General features: G+C 46.6%; 1 protein-coding gene across 6 annotated transcripts in view; it reads left to right on the top strand.

Moving 5' to 3' along the window:
* The window catches only part of AXIN1 (axin 1), an 85,424-nt gene that overhangs the window by 44,145 nt on the left and 18,828 nt on the right, over positions 1–22,451 (top strand). For all 6 annotated transcript variants that reach the window (XM_027750880.2, XM_039389554.1, XM_027750876.2 and 3 more), the window contains 2 exons: positions 9,970–10,110; positions 16,932–17,028. In XM_027750880.2, coding sequence (XP_027606681.1) covers positions 9,970–10,110; positions 16,932–17,028 — 238 coding nt within the window. The remainder of the gene's footprint in view (positions 1–9,969; positions 10,111–16,931; positions 17,029–22,451) is intronic.

Raw genomic sequence — 22,451 nt, 5'->3', positions numbered from 1 at the left:
GCCCTCCATGTTTCTGGTTTTGTTACCAGCTGAGGTCGGAGTTCATTCACCTCAAAGGTTCTTGTTCAATGGGGGAAATTTCTTGGATCGTTTCTGTAGGAATTAAGACACCTGCGAGGGTCTCTGCTTGGAGGCAGACCTCTTCTCTTCATGTGCCTTGTGAGCCAGACCTTAATCAGTGAAATAAAGTCTTCTATTTTGTGCAGGATTACTGCTAATTCTGCCCACCTCATCATTAGCTGGGCTTCATCAAAGGTCTTCCTGAGCAAACCTGAGTCATTTTGAGGCGCTAAGTCAGGTGCCTCATAGGTGTTCAAAATATTACATCAACTGGTTTCTTCTGCCACCCAAATTTGTAATTTCATTAAAATACCAAGTTTGTTGGCAATAAGTTGGTAACGAGTATCGAGTTTCATACCATTGTTTCAAAGGGGATTTAAGCAAGACTAGCAAGTCTGTGGTCATGCAGCTCAGCTTATGTTACACGGCCCAGTGGTGCAGGCAAGTGGTTTCATGTCAAAGCTGCAAGTAGTTTTTGTAAAACACAGCCCCCCTGAGTTGCATATCTTCCCCTTTCAGGCATCAGCAACACCACTGTTGTGATTTAACTGTTAGGAAATTTATCCCTGAAAGCAATGCAGGAGTGGGTTGAGGTGCTGGGTTGGTGCCCTTTGGTGATATAAGGAAGGGCTGATCCCCTATAGTCTTATTTAGCCCTTGGATTCCAGTGGCTCTCGTTCCCCAGTGTGACTCATGTACCTGTAGATGCCCCCACCCTGTCCCACGTTTTTGAACACTCCAGAGGCTCTGTAGGTATTTAGGAAGGAAGGGAATGATCTGGAGTCATTGGCCAAAGCTGGATGCTTTGTTTCCGTCCAAAAACTTACTCATTCTGCAGGCCCTGGTCTTAAGTTACTGAGCTTGCAGAGAAATCTGCTCGTAATTTCTTTCTTGTAAGCCCTTTCTTGTAGAGCAGAAATTTTGGCAAAGAAGAGGCGAGTCACTGGAGAATCCCCAGTTCTGCCTGGTTATACCAGGCCTCCTCAGATCTTTCCTTGGAACGAGCAGGCGAGAGGAAATACTTTCCATTTCAGAGAAGCGTGGACAAACAACGTTGCTTCAGACAGAGAAGAAAAGCGGCAGACGGGAGTTAGAGCGCTGAATCCTGCTGGCCAAAAGCATGCTCTTGCCTTTATTCAGTCATTCCTGGAACACAGTGTTCTTATTGTATTCCTCCTCACCCCGCTCAGCGCCTCTCCTCGGGCTCAGGGCTCGGAGATGCCCCGACCACGGTGCTGGCAGGTTTGGGGGAGTTAAAAAAAGCATCAAACGCATCTCGGCAGCAGAGCCTCTCCCTCGCCTGACGTCAGGTAAACGTGTGTTCTGAAAACCTGGATCCCGTTAGAAACGTTCCTGCCGTCTGGAAAACAAAGTACTCGCTCGCCTGGTTTAGTCATTAAGTAAATTTGTGGTTTGGTTGAGACAAAAAATAATGAAGAAAAGCTGTTGAAATCCTGGGATTAATTTGATAGTTTGCAGGCAGTGGTGTTTTTGAGTGGAGCTGCTGCCTTCTTTAGGTTGTGAGCAGACCCAGGTACAAACCTGGGCTTCCCTCTCTCCCTGTGCCTCCGAGCCAGGCATTTGGAAGTAATTTGTTCCACGAAGGCCCTCTCCGTGCGGGCGAGGGGGTTGCTCCGGGCTGGGAGCCGTGTTGTGTGGGTGTCGGCACGGCCGGCCCGCGGCTGGAACGCCGGGACATGCTTTTGGCTGCGTGTGTCATCCCCCTGGGCTCGGGCAGGGACGGATGGTCCCTCGCTCGGCGTGACATGGAAGGCTCTGAACTGTCGGGAGGGTGGCTGGTGTTACTCCATCTGTGACATGGAAGTTGGATATGACTCCTTCTGGGAAGAACCATTTCCTCTGGGCCTCCTTTACGCTCCCGGCTGTCCTGCCTGCCTTCCCAGGGAAGGCAGACCATGGGGCAGAGAAGCCTGTGCGGAGACCCACATTTTGCAAAGTGTTTCCCCTCTCCATCAACCCAAATTTACTTGGGTCAGCCACCAAGGAAAGCAGAGGGCTGGGAGCTGGCACTGCTACATGCTGTCTGAAATGGCTACTCCGTGTGTTCATCCACTTAACCACACACATATACACACGTATATATATATATAAAATCACTTCTATTGAACATAGATGTCATTTCAGTCTGAGAAGCCAATTAGCAGAGTGGAAAGCTCTTGCCAATCAGCCTCTTGCTGAATTTTCCCCAGCTCTCAGTTTAAGCAGGGGAAGGAGACTGCGTTATCAGCCCTCTGTACCTGCGTCCACGCTGGCAATCCCAGTGCCCCAGGGAGAGCACATTTGGAGGGTCAGAGAGTCAGGGATGAGGACATGGATCCCACTCATTTCGAGGGTTAACATGTGTGGATGTTCAGCACATCCCTGCACAAGCTTGATTCTGTCCCTTCCAATAGAGTATTAAAAATAGGTCTCCTATGGCCTATTGTCTGACAGAGGCCAGGACATGGAGGCAAATGTGGCTTATGGATGGGAGCAGTATACCCTGGATATCCAAAATGCACACAGGCTGCTGGGTTTGCCCTGGTCTTGGAGCTTCTTAAGTCACTACAGCAGCTTTTGGATGGCTGATGGAGCCTGGCAGTGCCAGAGCAGTGAGGTTCTTGTTCAGTCACAGTGAATGAAGCCAAATATCCTGTGTATTTTATAGAAAATGTCTCTATTTAATGTCAGCCTTTCATGATGGATAAGGATTAATATGAATCACGTCATCATTTAAAAAAACAAACAAAAACTACTATGTTATGGTATAAATTCAGTCTAATGAATTGAAATTAACGTAGGCAGATACCTGTTATTCTTAGATATGCAACAAAATGTTGTGCAACATTCATTTGACTTCGGGAAAATGATCCAAGTGTCCTGTTAATTGATGTGCAGATATTGTGTTGCCCATATTTTCTTTTTTATTTTAATTAATTTCTTGTGCTTTGAGCTATTAAATAAATGAGGGTTGTGGTCTTATTCTAGGGAAGATGTTCATTGTTTTGAGGAAGAACTTGACTTTATTGTTGGTCACAATCAGAGTTTTGCAGTTTTGATTTTAAACCTGTAACTAGTGGACAAAATCCAGTGTTACACTGGAGCTGTGAGTGAGCACGGCCTCACCTTCCTTGGGAAGGAGGAGCCAGGAGGGCTGGTTTGGAGATGCACAGTGAGATCAAATCTTGAGGGACTTGTTCTGCAGTTTCCTTGGAACACAGTGGTTTCATCCTGTTGTCTGAAAGCCTTTCTTGAGAAGGGTAGGGTGGTGATAGGGCAATACAGCCACAATATTTAGCCTATCTAGTCTTTATTTGCCTCCTAAGGCAAACATTTTATTTCCTGTATTTCAACTTCCTTCCTAGATTTTCTCCCCCACCTTGCTGTATCCTGTGATCTAAATTACTGGTTGCAATTAAAGCGTCCTCTGTACCTTAGTCCTGCCTGAGAAGTAGCATGTCCTTGGTAAATGCAAAGGAGTGAGAAACTGGAAACTCAGACTGGTAAATCTTGGATTTGGCTTTTGTAACTGTACTTTAATACTTCACAATAATTGCTGAAGCTCCCCATAAAATAATCTCTGCATAGTCCTAAAATGGAATTGAATGCCTTAGAAGAAAAGAGAAGAAGAGCCCTTATCTGTACTTTTAGTTACATTTTTATTTATTTCCCTTCTTCCTCTGGCGTGGGAGGATGAATATGCAGGGAAGAAGATACAGATTTGCAAAGGCAAGGAGTGCTAAAGAGCGTCGTTTTTTTCATCAGCTTTTAAAAGCCAGACTGTAATCATAAATTCCCTGATAGCTGGAGCATGCAGAAGTCGTCTTTAAGCCTACAAGTGACAGGCTGCTGTTGCTTTTCAAACTTCAGATTTCATTTTTTTGTAAGACACAACTTTGATCTGGTTCCTTTGTAATGCTCTGCAGAGCGCCGGGGCCGCTGCGCTCGCTGGCTGCAGGGCTGGAAGTGAACTTTCTTGGCAAGAGCCATCTGGAGACCTCAAAGAACAGATTAAGTTGTCCAGAATTGATGTGATCTTTGAAGAAGCTGCCCTTGCCTAGAACACATGTGATTAGCCTGACATTGGCAGTGATAAAGTTGAGATGCACAGCAGCATCTGAGCACCCAGAGTAATTGGGAAGAGTTTTAAGTGGAGCAACCCCAACGATCTGCAATCAAATTATCAGCTAAATCCCTAATTTTATCCTCTTGAGCAGATTTTGCATCTTTAGTGCAGGTTAAATCCAGTCAGGAGTAAAGATTTTCAGCTTTGCATCTTCTTAGGCTTTCTGTTCTTAGCTCCAAAACGTTCCCATGATGATGGATTGGGGAACTCTGTGCATGCTTTTGGACATTTCTAACAAGTTTTATGCTCAGTGTGGTGCATGAGCATAAAACCATTTGTGATGGTTGTTGGCACCATGGACTGGAAACAGAGACTTCTCTGTTCAGGTGGTGGATTAATGTAATCTTGTAAGTCAGACTCTGTGGTGGATGCTGTTGTAATCCCTCGTTTAAAGGTGACCCTGCCTCTTGGACACTCTTGTCAGCTCGTGCTGTTTAGATATGCTGAAGGGGTTTGCTTTGGCTCATACATCATAAGCTTAGCATGTGCAGCTTTTAATTTGATTGACTGGTTGTGATCATGAAATGTGGAATTGCGTGAAGGATGTGACAGTCACCTGCTTGTTGGTAGATGTAAGTTTGGGGAGGAAGAGAGCGCTGATCGTGTCTGGCCAGCTGGAGGCCCAGTGACCTGTCATTCTGGAAGGATTTTTTATTTCTTGGACTTTCTATGTGACTTTTTAAATGGAAAAAATTATTTTTTTTCACACTGAATAAGTGGGGCATGTCAAAATAATGAGCTGGAAGGATGTCTCAGCATTAGACTGTGTCCTTCCAATCACGAAGGCAAAATAACCGGAGACACCAAATAAGATAGTGCTTAGTGCTGATTTCTTGGAAATAGCCATCTTCAGGAACACAGAACTGTAAAAGTTTGAACTATGTTGTCAGAAGTTGGTGTGAAAAAGCAGGGTGGGAGCACAGAGACTGAGTAACTGCGTCCTGTTGAGTTGCAGCCCTGACCTGTGGTCTCTGGGTACCATCCCTCAGCCCAAACACCACCCATCAAAAGAGGAAGGAAGGAATTGTGTCCTGCAGTGCAGGAGGGAGGGCACTGCAGCTGCTTCACCTGCCATCCGCTGTGCTGAGATCTGGAGTTTCTGCAGAGCCCATTTTGGGGTGTCCTTCCCTGGGACTTGCCAACACCCCTCCAACTCCTGCAGCTTGGAGAGCTTGGAGCTTTCTGAGGCAACTCATGAAGTTGGGGTGATTATCAGCTGCCTCATGGCTCCAGGTGTGTAGAAAATGGGATTTCTCCCATGTTAAAAACGAGCTGCTCACTGAAACACTGGTGACCAAAAGTTCAGGCAATGTCATGGGAGGAAGCCTTCTGGAAGAGCTGCTTAGGGAGAACATGTTGGGTTTTGTGGTTGTCAACTTATGAGTCTTCCATCTCTTGAGTCTTGACCTGGTGTCTAAAACAGGTGCTTCCTTGGTAGTGCAGGAGTTTGGAGGTGCCCTCCATGCCATCGGGGAGTTTGGAGATGCCCTTATCTCAGGATCATGCAGGTGGGGGACCCTCACAAAAGGAGGACTTCCAGCCTACCTGGATTCTATCACAGCTTCAATTCTTTGGAGTAAAAGTTTTCTTCCAGAAAATGTCAGTGTCATAAAAATTCAGTGCTGGAGCTGGAGGAGACAGTAGCAATGAAAACTGATGGATTGATCAGCTTCCATGTTAAACTGGGAGCTGTTCCAGCCACACTGGAACTGCGAGAAGGCTTGGGAAGACCATGTCTCTCAGACCTGCCAACGGAGTGTTGTGCAACTTATTCCCTCCAGTGGAAATTTAAATTCTACAGAAATTAGTTGCCTAGAGGCCTTTGCATCTTCAAGGAAGTCTTGCCTTAGTGGGTTTCTTTCCCATGCCTGATGAAGAGCATCAGTGAAGGAGGTATGTAACTGGTGAGAACCGAAGGGAGTGCCGTGTGGATTTGGCTTTGCAGGCAGGATCAGTGAGATCTTCCTCCCACTGTGGATGCTGAAGGTGATGCAATTCTTCCCCAGAGCATACCAACCCTGTGGGTTTTTTTGCATAGAGCAAACAGTAGCATGTGTGGCAAAAGTGGGGGACTTTGCATCTTTGATTTAAAATTGAAATAGCCATCAGGGGAAGTTGTGTGAGGGAGACTGTGGATCTCAGGCTGGAAGAAAAAAGGATGCCTTTAGGGATTCACAATGCAGTGGGAACTCCAGGTAGGGCAAGAGGACTGAAGAGGACCTCACCTCTCTTCTCACTCACGTTGAAGCTCCAAAATCTGACAGTGCTGATGTCCAAAGTGCTGCATGCTGGTCTTGGTTGAAGGAGTGGGAGATTTGGGAATGGGGTGCAGCCAAGACAACATGCAAAATAAACCCAGAACAGGCAGAAGGAAGCCCTAAGAGATACCTGTTGGTTTTCTGCAGCAGTTTTGGCCCTTGTCAGCATTACCAGAATGTACAGTGATCAGTGGAGGGCTTTATGCAAAGAAAAGGCAGCTGGTCAGGCTGACTTACTCGGGTCGCTGTGATCTCTGTTATAATTGTTCCCTATGTGATTATTTTGAGGGTTGAGCAACTGAGAGCTGCAGAAGAGACGTGCAGCTTTATTTCTGTGAGGTGTGAAATGTTCTGTGTTCATTTCAAAAACGTTCATTACTCTTTCTGTCTTAAAAAATAAAATAAAATTCCAGAAGTCTGCAGGAATTTTTGTGAAGTGTAACTTTAAATATTCACCTTTCCTTTTATCGCCCTTATCAGTGCATAGAGCTCGGTATGTGAGGCTTTTAGCTGACATTTCAAATCGCTCTGAGTGTGCCTGAATCCCTTTTAAAGCAGCCTCCCCTCCCAGATCAGAAGTGACCAGGTTTTTTTTTCTGTTAGACTCCATGTTCCTTTAATGTTTTCCTCCTAATAGATGTTGAAAGCGTTCTTCAGAGGCACGGCACAAAACATTCAAATAGTGATACGAGCCAGCTGAAGAGAGTTGTCAGGGAGAGGGAACATTAGGAGAAGGATTGAATACAGATGGATTCCTCAAAAGTAATGTAACCTGTTATGATTGCTTTGAAATCCTATACCCTTTCCATCTCCTTGTGCTTACCAAAAGTTTACATTTGCATTGATGTATTAGAGGCAGAGCTAAAATGGAAGTAATCCCTGTTGTATACACGCTTAAGTGTGTAATTTTAGCTAAATAAAACAGTTATGACCAAACCTACATCGTCAGTGGGAAGCCCACAGCCCTGGATTGCTGCAGGAGAGCCAATCCATCCTGACTCTTTTGGAGGGGCCAGGGACCACCCAGCACCCATCTGCTTGCTCTCAGTTCCTTCAGCCAGCCCACTTCCACACCCAGCAACCTCTTCAGATGCTTTCTGCTGTTCTCTCTCTGTATCAGCAGATACAAAGCAGAAATGGATTGAGCCGTGCATTTTATTCTCTGTACTGTAGTTCTTTCTTAATATACTGCTGCAATAATCCATGCCTCTTCCAGAGAGTCCTGACGGAAGGTCCACTAGAAGAAGTTGGTGCTGTATTTTAATTGGGTTGTCCAAAAAGCATCCTTCTCTTTGCCCGCAGGGAAGGCCTGAGCTATCCATCATTCCTGCCTCAATTTAAGAGGCTGTCTCAGCCTCCATCATGCAGCTGTCATGTCGGATTTGACAGGAGGGTTGCACTGCACAGCACTCCTTTAATGCTCAGAACTGACCGTTCTGCAGGGGGAGAGCTGGTGAAGGGGCCTGGTTGGGTTTTCACTTATTATACCTTGCTTTTTAGGTTGAACTTGTTCAAATTATTTCCAGTATTTGCCCTAGAAAGCCGTTCTGAAATCTGATGGAATATAGTAATAAGTTTGCTCCAGTGCACATTGGCAGTGACAGGCAGAAAGTTTGTGTGCTGGAAGTTCTGTGGTGACTCACCATCCCAAGGCAGCTGTAAACGTTCATCCCCAACTGACTCTGTATTGCACCCGAGCATGGACAAACCTCACAAGGCTTTCTTTTCCTCAAACAGCCATGAATGCTCTTTGCACCAGGCAGCTGTGCTGAGCTTCATCATCCAAGGAGAGACAGCTTGGAGTTTTGTTTGATTTGTGGCAAACAAAATACTAGTTTTCTCTTTGTGAGAATAGGAGAGTAATTTGTTTCTAACTGATCCCATAATGGACCTGAAACAATATGATTCTTCTTAGTGGCCAGTGAGCATCCATGACTCCTTGAATTACAAGGAAAATAGGTTGTGTGTCAAGGAGCCAAAGGGCAGGCGAATAGGAGCTGAGTGAGCAGTGTGTTGGCTGAAGGCTGTAGCCCTGTCCAGTTCAGGTTTTGAAATACTTTGGTATTGCTTCCCTCTTGCTACACTGTGTGCCACATTATACATCCAGCTTTCCAAAAACCTCCACCTTAAATGGGTTCTCCACCAGTCCCAGTTCATGTAGTGGCTGTCCTGCGTTTATACTCCGTACAAAGAGGCACAGACTGCCAGCTTTTCCCTTTGATGGTGTCTTCCTCACCTCTGGGCCTTCCATCTGTGCCTTTCTCATGGCTTTCCTTGCCTTATCTAAATGTAAACTCATAAGGGCAGGGGCTGTTTTCTGTTGTCTGTAGGACTTTGACCACTGCAGTTCAGCCAGAACCGCTGTTCACGGCAGAATGGGGAAGCACATGTTGCGTGATGTGCCCTCCATGGAGATGTTTACTCAGGGCCCATTGCAAACCACATCAACCAGGTGCCAGTTACTGAGTTACTAAATAAAAGATCATGCTGATGAGCTTTGTGATCTGAATTAAAACAGGACTCCGATTTTCAGAGCTTGGAAAACCCAGGAATTCATCAACTCTTAAGATACCTTACAAATACTGCTCTTCATGCAGAGGGGCAGGCAGGGAGAACAGGGGATTAAATGATGTTTGGTTGGTGTGAACATTCCAGCTTGTTCCTCCTTCTGGCAAATTGCAAAATGACTTGCAGTGGGAACAAGTTGCCTGCATGGCCTGTCAGTCCTGCAGGGTAGCAGAGCTGGCAGAGTTGGCAGCAGTAGCTTTTCTATGCCAGTGGCAGTCAGTGTGAAGGAGTTCTTGCCTGCTTGGTTCACAGGCTGCTTCACCATCAATGCAGGTCTCCTCCTGAGCCAGGAACTGAGCAAGGCAGCCTCTCTTCCTGACATTTTGCTGAAGAGGAGTCTGGCCTGAATGTGTGCTTGAATAACAAGGTTGTGTACAAACTAACCTCTGTAGATCCGCGAGCAGATTGTCTGTTGGAAAAGTCATTGTGATTACATGGTCCTTCCTGATGGAATTTGCAAGTATGTGGTGTACCTGAATGTGAGACTGGAGGTCAGCTTTAGGTACTGTGTTGTGAGCAACAGCTTTTCCCTGCGTCACCTCCCTCCCTCAGCAAACGTGTTGGAGTAAAGAGGGATGTTAAAGTAAGCATGGAATGGGTGAGCTGTGCTACACATCCCTCCCTGTTGGAAGAGTCAAAGCCTGTTCTGACTGAGAAAAATGCTGTCTTATTACCTAGGTATTGCTTTTAGATACTCATGAATGACAATGCTGAGCAGCTAGCCCATGTACACTGTAAATCGTGATGGAAACTGGAGTTCTTCCATGCAGTCTTGTTGCCTCCCTTCTTTATCTCTACCAGTATCATCTTCATTACGCTATGAATTCCCCTTTTCTTCCGTTATGAGTCAAATTTTTCATCGTTCTATCAGTGTAACTTAGTGTGAACACAGCCTGTTCTGTAGCCCGTCGCCGGCGCTGGTTGTGCCTTTCTGATGTGACTCTGGTTTTTTTGCAGGCATGGGTCGTGGAGAGAGCCTGTTAACCCTTACTATGTCAACACGGGCTACGCTTTGGCCCCGGCGACCAGTGCCAACGACAGCGAGCAGCAGAGCATGTCCAGCGACGCCGACACCATGTCGCTGACAGACAGCAGCGTGTGAGTACCTCCAGCCTGCTGGGACAGGGGCATGTTTGTGTCTTCAGCAGTGGTGCTGCTGTTGTGTTGGTCTGGGAGAGGCCTTGCCATAGCTGGGGTTCAGGGGACTGTCTGAACAGACCACGGACGTGACCATTCTCACTTCTTCTTCAGCTGTTTTGTCGCTGTGGAGGCTGCAACACAAAATGCTCGGAGTGAACTAAAATAAATGATGCTCGGTGGGAGTTTCTGCAATGTTTCTTGCCAGGTGCAAGAAGAATTGGCTTTGTAGTAAGTGATTTGAGCTACGGTGTCTTCTGAATGTCAGACAGAGCTTTCTAATTGCCTGGGTACTTCTCTTGAGGTTTTATGCTGCCAAACTCACAGAATCAGAGAATGGGTAAGGTTGGAAGAGACCACAATGGGTCAACCTCCCTGCTCAAGCAGGGTCATTCCAGAGCACATGGCACCAGATTGTGTCCAGACAGCTCTTGAATATCTCCAGTGAGGAGACTCCACACCCTCTCTGGACAATCTGTTCCAGTGCTTGGTCACCCACACGGTACAGAAGTTCTTCCTCATATTCAAGTGGAACTTCTGTGCATCATCTTCTGCCCATTGCCTCTTGTCCTGTTGCTCAGCACCACAGAGCAGAGCCTGGTCTACCCTCCGACACCTCCCTGCAGACACTGACAGACATGGATGAGGTCCCCTCTCAGTGTCTCTTCTCAAGGCTGAGCAGCCTCAGCTTTTCCTCACGAGAGAGATGCTCCAGTCCCTTCATCATCTTTGTTGTCCTCCACTGGACTGGCTCCAGGAGCTCCACATCTCCAGAGACCAGAACTGGACACAGATTGACTGGACTCCAGATGGAGTAACTCTGCTCAGTCTGCAATTGCTCTTCAGTAGGATTGGTGACTGACCAGTTCTAGTTTGTCTGGTGACCACTGTGCTTTAACACAACTTGTGCCAATAAGCCCCAGACAAATCTTTTCTGCTTTTTTCTCTTTCTGCCCCTCATGACAGCACTCTGGATCTCACCCACAAGACACCTGCCTTAAGGGTGGTCTGCAAAGGGAGAAAAAAGGGGTTTTGAGATTTCATTGCGACTGCATCTCTGTGATAGAAAAAAAAAGGATTTGGGGGAAAATATTCGCTGTTTGGTCTGTTTTTTAGTAGTGCAAATGCAAAGTGTCTTTCTGTAGAGTAGAAACCCTTTGATTCTTCAGGCGAAAGATGACAGGTTTACAGAATTAGGAGAGGGTTTTATTAATGGCAGTGCTGTAAACACAGAGTCCTCCAAGAGGCTCGTTTAGTGTCACTGTGAATGTCAGGAGCTGTCAGACCTTGTTGGAGAAACTTTCCAGCCTGTGCCACAGAAGTTGTTAATGGGTGTTGCAACAGTTCCCCACCTGCCCTCAGTTCATACCGTGGGACGGTGGTGAGGGGGTTTCTGTGTCTGGGGTGGTGAGTCAGGAATGTCTGTTTTTTCTCTGGCTCCACGGAGGCTTGGGACCGTGTAGGAGCAGCTGTGAGTCCATTCTGCACCCTGACACCAGCCCCTCGCTCCTTATCCATGTCATGCTGCAAAATGGAGGAGGCAGACCTTGTCCAAAGGGGCCTGGGAAGAGGAGGATGCCCCCAGGACAGAACACTGTAGAGGGCCACTAATTAAAGGCTCCATTTGATACGAATCCAGCTGCTCTGTCACATCGTTCTGCAATTCTTCATATTCATCAATTTATATGGAGGAGTGCTCTGAAACTATCAGGGGTCTTGTAACTTCTTGCTATCAGGAGAGACAGATGTAAGAACTCTTCAAAATTAATTAGCTTTTAGCACTTCCTTTCCCACTTGTCCAGCAGGCTCATGGGGCTGCTCTGATGGTTATACCTGCGATAAGTTGTGATCATTTATGCCAGAGTTCTTCACTCTCCTAATTTTTATTTCAGTAGCCATAGTTTGTTTCTTTTACAGGCAGAATAATTTCTGATTGGCCATCCTATGCTCCTTTTTCCTTTAGGCATTTTATTCCTCCTATGCCCTCCATAGTCTGCTTCTAGGACTTTAATTACCACCACTACACGTGCTGCCTTCTGCTACTAATTAACCCAGTCTTAATGGTTCATTTTAAGTAACACCACAAGGGTAAACCTGTGATCTTTCTTTCGATGCATCTCAGACTGGATGCTTGCAGGATGATCCCCAAATTGGGATTCTGGATGTACAGCCTTGACCTTTGGCTTACAAAGGCTCTGCCTGTTTTCAGAGCACTTGCTCTTCATTACATGCTTTAAAACTCCAGCACCAGATTTTATTCGGTTCTTACATGGCATTGCTGAACCTATCTGCCTCCTGAGTTTCAAAGGAATTTTTGCAGAACTGCTCAAGGCAGCAAAAATGAAGAACAACCAGATGAAGTTAAAGAAGGGACTCCTGCTGCTTGACAAGACTTACATGTCTCCGTGCTTTGAATTTAGGCCTCCTCTGAGGAAAATGGCAATAAAAGCCTCGTTTGCTGATGAGTGAGGTTCTTCCCTCTGTGTGCTGTTTACATGCAGCAGTCATGCTAATAGTGAAGAAATCTGGCTTGTGCTCCAAGGCAGCACGTGAGTGGGGTGTGATCCCAAGGCAAAGACCTGAGTGATGCTCTGCCTGTCTGGGCTCCTGAGCTGGGGCGAAGGGAGGCAGGCACAGACTTTTTGGGAGTACACAGCCCACCAAAGGGGTTGTAAAGCTGTGATACCAGCTACAAACCTGAAAGACCAGCTTTCAACAGCATGTCTTTCTGGAAAATATTATTGGAATGGGTTGAATTTATATAAGGAATGTGTTATCAGTCCCCGTCGGAGTACTTTGCTTTTTGAGTGGCTTAAAAAACATTGCTCTTAAACGCCTGCGTTCCGCTGATTATTTCTCAGTCTTCCTGTGTCATAGGAATTCCTCTGCCCTGGCAGGCAAAACAGCTCCAGTCCTCTCTGCTGAAACCTGTTTTTACAATCGGCAGGGCAGCTGTGTTGTTTTAGCTGGTCTGTGTGGAGGCAAGGTCTGGGGAGGACACGGCGAGAGGCTCCAGCGAGCTCTGGCCCGGCAGGTGGAGGGTCTTTGGGGCTCTGCCTCCCCCTGGGCTGCTCAGAGCCTGCCCCAGTCTTGCAGCAGCATTTCCAGCACAGTCCTAAACTGCTCTTGCTGTCTCAGGTAACCCTGCATGGGGATAGCATCTTTCCCAAGTGGAGGAGGCAGCAGCCTGTGGGTAGAAGGGGATGTCACAACAGAGATGCTTGAGGCAAATTAAGGCAACTCTAGGTAGGAAGGCAACAGGAAGCAGCTGAAATGCATTAAATTGCCATATGATGTTCCAATTCAGATGCAGAAATGCCTTAGATCCATATCTATCTTGATTTCTGCAAGACCTTACAGTGGTAAACAGGAGGTAATATCTCCTCTTTAGCCCTTTGTTGTGCTCCAGCTAAACAATACTCCTTCCTCTGGGTCTTATCATGTGTCCTGGCTTATCTTGGTTGGGAGACAGCTTTGCCTTCCCCCAGGGCACTTGGGAAGCCCTTAGTGCCTATGGGCTTGGCCAGAGGGATGCTCCTTCCCCACTTCCAGTCAAACCTGCTCCAGAGTGGTGGAGATGGCCATTCCCCAGAGCAAAGGGGTTTAGGACAGTAGTTATTCCTTCAAAAGCCTTGTAAATTAACTGTTATTCCTTGGATGACTGGCTTTTGGCCAAAATGCTTGGTGATTTTCCCATGGGGCTGCTTTTATGTGAGAAAGGTCTCTCTGTGACTGGAGGTGCTTTGGTAAGAGTAGTTGGTAGAAAATACCAGTTTCACTGTGGATTTGTTTCCTGTCTGTCCTGTGGCCAGTGGTCCAGAATTAAGCTGAGTTCTGCTGTATTTTAACAAGTTTAACAGCTTTTTAATTTAAAAGATCCCAAACAATGATTTCCAATGTTAGGTGTAATGGTTGGGTTTGGAGGGTGTCTACAGAGGAGCAAAGGCAGCTCTTTTCCTTAGAAGAGTCCAGCTGCAGAGCCACAGCCAGACTTCCCTGCTCACCAGAGGCTCTTGCCAGATCAGTTTGGAGAGGGGAGGAAGCCTCCACATTTCCCCAACAGCAAACCAATTGCATTATCATTAAGTAAAGGATAGAAATACTCTTCTTCCCCCCTTGCACTTCAGCACTGAGTTTTCTGGTGCTAAAGAAAATCACGTGGTGAAACAAGGAAAAACAGTTTGAGAAAGTTTTATTTTAAAAGTAGATGTGCTCTAAAAAAGTTTTGATTTTTATATATATATATATATATTATTTCTCTCTATCTATTGAAAATATCTCAAAGCAAGCTACCTGACAAAAGGAAAACAAAAGTACGGTATTGGTTTTCCTTGCTTTCCCCCCATCTATTGAATACGGTTTTGTTGGGATAAAATTAAAGTGCTTATCTTTGAATTTGCTTCCTCTGGTTGAGTTGGCACAGTACATTGAACGAAGGAATGTTCCAAGTTCAGAGGTGGCATTGGGGAATCTAGTTAAAATGACATCAAAGGCAGCACAGCGGGGCTGAACATGTGTTTGAAGCCGGATAGATTAGAGGCCATTATCAGCCTTTCGCTACTGTGCTGGGAACAAAAGTCGCTCTTTCCGCTGGGACTGCTGCTGGGGAGAATTAAAAAAAAAAAGGGAGAGAGAGAAAGAAAGAAAAATTGCACTTTCTAACATAATGCCGCTTTCCCCGCGAATGGCCGCGCGGCTTTAGCGTGCGAGTTGTGTTCTGGCGCCCGGGTTTTGTGCAGTGGTTAAGCTGAAATGTTGTCTATTGATGCCGACCAGCGATGGCTAAAATAATCCCCCTGGCTTTTGTTTCTCCTCTAAAAACTGCCAGTTGTTTTGTTGCCATTAATCCAGAAAGAGCCCCTTCGCGATGCGGTGAAACTCTGTAACCGTTGTGAGTCTTAAGTTCAGATGGAGCTTTGTCATTAAAGAAAATGAGGCCTGATGAACACTGCAGTAACCCCTGTTGGTGCAGTAACCCCTGTTGGTACAGCAGCGTGTGGGGAAATTGCCCTGCTCCTGAGCCGTGTCACTGGGCACAGGGAAGGTGGTGCTCCCAACATGCTCTTCCTCCTCTCGCATTACCTGCAGCCACTCTCCAGAGCTGTAATTAGCCTGGCTCATTTTCTGTTCTCTCATTTGTCTTCCTACTAAAAAGCAGTTGTCATTAATCACGGGTTTTATTTTGTTTTAATGGCGTTTCATTTTGAATGCCTGGGTTGCTGCATGAAAATATATTCTGCTCATGTAATTTGGTGGCGACTCTGCCCGCACCAACATTTCCAGGGAGCCAGCACGATGGGAATGGGAATGAGAGCTGATGGTGGCCATCCTCACACAGGCTGCTGCTTGAAACTCAGTAGGTTTGCAGGCAAAACACCGCAGTAGATTGTCTTTCTCTTGCCAAATGGCATCTTGACTTTAAAAATGTGCTGGTGAAACTGTTTGAGTTTTTTTGAGAAGCAGCTGGGCAGGGGGGTAGGTGCTAAGGACATTTGGCTTTTTCAAATATCTAGTTCTTGTGAGATGTGTGGGGACTGGCTGGTTTGCACAGCTCAGAGGGGTGCAGGGTTGGCAGGAGACAATGCCTGTACATGGAAGTTATTTGGTACGTGGGATTTACCAAATCCCTCCATTCGTTTCCACCCACTCCTGTGGCACTACACTGCCATTTCAGGCAGTTTCTTCTGCTAAATCAGAGATATGAAAAATAAAAAAGGAAAGCTCCAAATTGCCAAGCTCCAGGCTGGCATTTGGGTTTGCATTTGTTGATTTTTCCCCAAATAACCCAATGTCACCAAGGATGGGTCTTGTGTCCTCTCATAACTGGGGTCCACTCACATTTTTGTCCCAGGCTGTGAGCAGAGTGGTGTCAATGGTGAGAACAAAAATGTGTTTCTTTCCTTTGCCTGAAATCACACTCATCCAGTGATGCTTTGCCTTTTGGGGTGCTTAGCAAAGCCTGGTGCCTCCGACCCGCTGACACCCTGTTGCTGGGACCCATGTGTACCCAGGCTCATGGCAGAGCCATGGACCACACTCCCAGTCTGTCAGGACCGAGGATTGTGGCCAGCAGTGTCTCCTTCCCCTGCAGAGACCTCCCTCACCTGCTTTTTCAGCACAGGCACAAACCCACACAGAGGTGGTTCAGTTGGGCATCCCTTCCTAACCTTGTCCAGCCTCCTCTGGGGAGAGGGCTGGGTTCTTCCCCGCAGTAACTTCAGTATCAAGCCCATAATTTCAGACTGAGCTAGAGCTTGCCTTGGGAGCAGTGGAGCCTACCCTTTTGCTTTGATAAGCCATTTGAGAAGCTGTCACGCTCTCTTAAAAATATATACCTTGTTCCCTGACCAAGTTCCCCTTGGAGTAGATGCTCACTGAGCTCCCACTCCTCCTTCTCCCCCCTCTCCTAGCCTGCCCTGTGGTTTAATGTGTACATTACAGGCTCTTTATAGAAAGCAACCAACTATAAAAGGTACCAGGATGCAGTCCAAGTCCTTCTCCCTGCCCTCTGCCTTGGGCAGCAGTTGCAGGAGTTCTGCCTTGCTCTGCTCCTGGTGGATGCCGTGTAAGTGCCCCCGGCCCCCAGGGCCAGAGTGTCATTGGTGTGGGCACCTGGACAAGCATCGTTCCCCACACAGATTCCTCTTGCTCTGGGCATGCAAAGCCTTCCTCAAACATAAAGGGGTTTCCTACCTGCCACTCTGTGTCAGCGAGGTGTGAGTGACAGAAATGTGTTGGAGAAAGGCACTGAAGCAGGGCCTGTTGTTGTTTTGTTCTGGCAGAGATGGGATCCCACCGTACAGACTCCGAAAGCAGCATCGCAGAGAGATGCAAGAAAGTGCCAAAGCAAATGGACGCGTGCCACTACCTCACATTCCTGTAAGTAGCACTATCTCCTTCCCAGAGGTAAATATGCAAAATATGTGAGATCTGGAGTGGGCAGTTGCTCTGCTTGTGCTGGAGTTTAACCCCCTTTAGCACTGTATTAATTTTAAGGTGGATAAACAACGTGGTAAGAAAGGACTTTGGGAGCCTTCTGCCAAACTCACCACGCAGGGCTGCCCAAAACGCAGCCTTTTTCTTCACCATTCAGGCAGTAGCTGGCTGGTTCTCCTGGATGAGAATGGCAGCACTGGCTGGCATTTACCTGCAAGCAGGGTACGTGCCCTTGGGTGAACTGGAGGTGTTTGTGGAAGGTGTAGGAGGCTGTTGGCCATGGAGGCTGATGTAGGTCTCAGCCAAGGTCAGCTGGGGAGAAATGCAACAGTCCCCGGCAGTATTTCTGCCCTGAGCAGCCAAAGGGAGCTGTAACCTGTTCTCAAGGACTCAGGAAAGCTCACCTGGGGTTACAAGGCAGGAGAGCAAAGAAGGTGCAGGCCTAAGTATCTCATTTGTCTGACACTTGGTTGCTCCAGGTAAGCAAACAGCTTTTGGAAGATGAGCACGACTGCCAGGGCTCTGCATCCCCATCTGCGGCTCTGCTTGTTACTGTTTTCTTTTTGTGGGAAGTTACAGGTGACATTTAATATCTAGTAGGGAATAGAGGTGCTTCTTTCCCCTTTGGACAGCTGGACTCCAGCACAAATCAAATAGGGAGAAAAAAAGCCTCCATCTGCTTTTTCCAGAAGTGCCTTCAAACTTGACGCAGCTGTTCTCATCCTGCCTGCTCAAAGCAGCACAATGCCAGCAGAAATACACCCTTGTTTTAATCTGATTTAAAAAAAAAAAACCACCACACCAAAACCACCACTCTTTGTTTTGCCTTTTAAATTAGATTATTTTCCTTAGATTTAAGAGGGTCTCCTGTGCTTTGATCACTGGGTTGACAATAAAAGCCCTGGCTGTGGACGCTCATAGCCATCCTTGCTCAGTCACCTCTCTTTTCACACAGTTGCTTTCACAGTGTGGTTGCTGTTGAAAAGGCTGGCTGGGTGCCTTTTTATTTCACTTGATGCCATTTTTACTGTAAGCATGGCTTTGTTAGAGTTGAAGTTTGAAAGCTTGGCCTTTATTTTTTGTTGTTATTGTTGTTGCTGTTCCCCAACAGTGGGAACTACTGAGTGAATATTCTCCGACTTCAAAGCTTGTCAGTGGCTTTACCTTTTGGATAAAAATAATAGTGGCTTTCTGTTGATGGTGTGCACTGGCAATGCCTCGATGAACTGCAGGTTATAAACTCAGAGTTTGGAGCATTAAATATGTATAGTGAGCTCTGCTTTAACGAACTTCCATCTGCCAAACATTTCTTTTGTTGAACTGAATAAGTGTCATTCCAGCAGCAGTTCCTTGCAGGCTAATTAGTTTTACTTAGCATTAAATTTTATCGACCTTTTTGGAAACCAGTTTAAAAAGGGAGGGGGGGGAAACAAGGTTTAAATTGGCCACCTGCTGCTTATAAATTTTCATATTATCCTATTTACCTACACACTCTTTTAGAATTACATATTCTTCCTAAACTACACACAGATGCTTCAACAAGGATTTTTCTGTGAAACATCCACTGTTCCCATTAGGTTCTGCACTGTAATTTTAAGTCCCAGGGAAAAAGGCATCTTGACACATATTTATATGGGAGCAGAGGACTGAGAAGTCGAGTTAGTTCTAGTCTTTCTCCAGGGAATAAAAGTTTACTTCAGACACTCTGGCACCTCCTGCCAGCCAATTACTGACACAGAATTGGCATCGACTTCAGAGAGGCACTGCTCTGCCCTTGCTTATCAATCAGCCAAGAAAGGAGAAGGTAATTAGACAATGTGTTTTGACAACACCAGTGTGAAATGTTATAAAGTTACTCTTTAAAATTCACCTCTAACTACAGGCTGATTGAATTAAAGGGCCCCAATTAGCAAGGAGCCATGCAAATGTTCCTTCAAGTGTTGCTTTCCGAAGCCGGTGGTTGGGCTGTCTCACAGCCCATGGCTAAAGCAGGCTGGACCCGGGGCTTAACTGCTTTTTAACGTGTGGCAGTGACGAAATCACAACCTTTGAGTGAAGGTCTTTATGGACTCCTATCTACCCAGTGTAGGCAGAGTCCATGCTGATAGTGCCTGCAGAATGCACGGCATGTTTTCCTACTGATAGTAGAGAACCTCCTACTTCCGAAAGTCATTTCAGGAGTCCTTACTGTTCCCTGACAAATGAGTTACGGGGCTATTATGCAAAATTCTGAAAGGACTTCTCTTGCTTTTAATAGCAGCCCTTGTAGTGAGGTCCAGCAGCTATAAACTGCAGTGATTACATGTTCATAGGAGACTGCTCACCAGTTCCAGCAGCCGTGCTGCCTCCAAGTAACAACAGCATGTGCTGGGTATGTAGGATGCCCTGCTCTGCAGCAGTTGTGTGAATGGCTGTGATCTGCATCTTCCACGCTTACCAGCTCACATCTTCCACACTTACCAACTCACCAGTGCTCTAAGTTTGGAAAAGTTGTGTTCTGTGAAGTGGCTCTCTGCCCAGGAATGCAGTGGGTGCCTGTTTTGTGCCTCTGGCAGGAACCCATTACGCAGTGAGTGAGTGTTGCTTTCATGTGGTTTTCCATCTCTTGGATTTAAGCAGAGTCTTGGAGCACCAAGGAAGGAAAGAGCAAGCAAATTCTCAAAGGGAGAAAGCCCAGAGAATGTAGAGCTGTACCTGTAAATACCCTGTATTTACCCCGCCTCTGGCATTCATCCATTCCCAGGAGAGGATGGGAGATCCTCCTTTTCCACAGCAAACTCAGAAAATCCATCCTCAAGCTTTAAGACTTGGGATTTGGTTGGTTTAACTGCAAGAAGAAGCCATTTTGTGATGCTGTTGCTGTAGCTTGATCATTGGGTGGGAGCTCTACTGTCCTGCCCCACAATCAAGGATCCTGCAAGGTGGCTTCTGTAGTGTTCTTGAGAAGGTTGTGAGTGACCACTCTGCTGTGCTGCACAAGTGGGGAGCGCACAGGAGGAGCCTGGTCTCGTGCTGCCTGGATAACTACAGCTAAATGAGATTTCTGCTCCTGCGAGTTGGGAACCTGCTTGGAATTCTCACTGGCTGTTTTATGCCATTTCCCTCAAATGCCTTGCAGCAGTGGGACTCCTTGCTAATCCCTGAATGCTGCTAAAGTGGATGCTGAAATCCAGGTAACCATGAGCTCTGCCACAAGTGTTTCTGGTATGGGAACACCATTTATCCGTTAAAAACTTACATCACAGAGGAATGTATCAATCTAAGAGATAAGGAGGTTCAGAAGTTCTTTGCTTGTGTCTTCTCTACCCTGCTGTCTTTTCATTTCCAAGACTGACTTGTGATCTAACATCAGCCCCTCAGGCATCATGGAGGTATCAAACCTCCTGTAGAAGAGGGAGATTTACCAGCACAGAATTCCTCAACCTGTTCAGATCTGTGAGAAATGGTTCAGTCCAACCTGTGGATCCTGGGGGTGGTGAGGGACCTCTACCCAATATAATTTTGGAAGTCTGCCTGTTCTATCTCAGAGCAGTTGAGGTTGACTCTTCCCGAAGGGAACCTGCAAACCGCAGTGAGATTCTTCCCTTTCAGCCTTTTCACACAGAGATCATGGCAGAACCACACATTTTGGGTGCCGGTGTGTTCTGATGTGCAACTTGGTCCTCAAACCTCAGTTTCTCAGGGAGGGTGAAATCCATCAAAACCCAGACCTGCACCTACCTCATGGAGCAAAATCCATGCAATTCCCACTCCATCAGCTCCAAGAAAAGAAGGAGAAAATGTGAGAGCTAAGTGGAACTACTGGAGACCTGGGGTCTCTCACATGTTCTTAACAGGCTACTTCTTCCCTAAGGTACCAGAGCTTCAGGCACTTCATGTGCCAAGGACATTATTCTGGTGATAGGTACCCCAAGAACTCCTTCTTCAGAGCTGTCACGAGGAAAGATTGCTCCATCCAGACCAGTTCAAGCAATTTGTTTTTTGGCAGTCCACCTGGCATTCAGCCTCCCATCTGTTGTCCTGTGCAGCCTCCCCATCTCAGTGTGGTTTGGTTCTGGACAGTGGCATTAAATAGAAGTAGGTAGGTCATTAAATAAAACAATAGGGAAAACAGCTGTAAATAAGCAGTTCTTTAAAACAGAGTATTTCCTTTCTGAATTGTTGATTCAGAATGTCCAGAGATCTCATTCTGGTACAGACTGGAGGGCTTGATCCTCCTAAACCTTGCTGCATCCTTGACTTGGAACAAAAGCATTTGGAGCCCTTCTGATTTCAGAAGAATAAACAGCCTATTTACGACTCCCTTGGCAGGACTCTGTATGCCCATGGGAATCTGGAGGCAGGTTCAAAATCCTGAAGCCCTGAAGGATCCTGCTCTGGGCACATGCTCAGCCTGGCTGGTTGTTGATGGAGCGTGTCTCCCATGTCTCCCTTCTGAAGTCAGGCCTGTCTTTTGATAAAAGTTTCAAGCACTTCGTTGTCTTTTTGAACCAGGTCAGTGCAATCCATATTTGCTGTCCAGGGAGACAGAGAGAGCGCTCAGCAATTTTCTGTATTGTTTCAGTGCAGGTAATTTGCATCCATTATTCTGCAATACTGTTAGTTTTGGGGAAGTCTCTGTGGCTCATCCTTAGAGCTTCCTGCTTCCCAGCTCTCTGAGCCACCCTTAAGGGTACCCACCAGGACAATGTAGGGCACATACAACTGGTATCCGTGGGGTGAAGTGAGGTTCATTCCAGCTGCACTGAACTTGGGTGCTCAGGGAGACCCTTGCAGAGATGGCTGCACAGAGGGGGCTGCATTTGCACCCTCCAACAAGCTGCTGAGGCCCTCTCCAAGCTGTTGTGCTGAGTGGGAAGCTCCAAGGACAGGGCAGTGGGTTTTGCAGGTGCAGCAGCTTTTTTGAAGACAGAGGGAAATTAGTTTATCCTAAAGATTCTTGGGTTCGATTATTGTAATTTCTGTAGTTGAGCTTCAGTCATCTCCAGCCTTTGAGAGCCTGTGGATAAAAATGCTGAGGTATTTGTTGTAAAAGACCAGAATCATCTCATCTTGAGTTCCCTGGATACAGCAGTGATTCCAGATGTCTTCAGATCCTCGTCAGAGACAGAGCTGTGGTCCTTAAGCATTGCTGGGCCTGCAGGGAAGCATCTTCCTGTGACAGGACTTGCATACTCAGGTTTCCAAACAACCTTTGCACCCACTCTTGCCGGAGGCTCAGGAGAGACTTTGGTTTGGGATGCTGCATTGCATCAGGGGCAATGAAATTAAAGAGGAATCCTTTCCCAGTTGTGCCTCTCTGTGGTAGCTGCAACAGGGAGACCTGAGACTGTAACTGCTGAGCTCCGAGCTGCCTCTCATTAGGC

Source organism: Pipra filicauda, unplaced genomic scaffold (assembly GCF_003945595.2).
Source record: "Pipra filicauda isolate LSUMZ 115617 unplaced genomic scaffold, ASM394559v2 scaffold73_size2923735_pilon, whole genome shotgun sequence".
NCBI classification, from domain to species: Eukaryota; Metazoa; Chordata; class Aves; order Passeriformes; family Pipridae; genus Pipra; species Pipra filicauda.
Note: the sequence above shows the minus strand (reverse complement) of the source record. Positions and strands in the feature narration are given on the sequence as shown.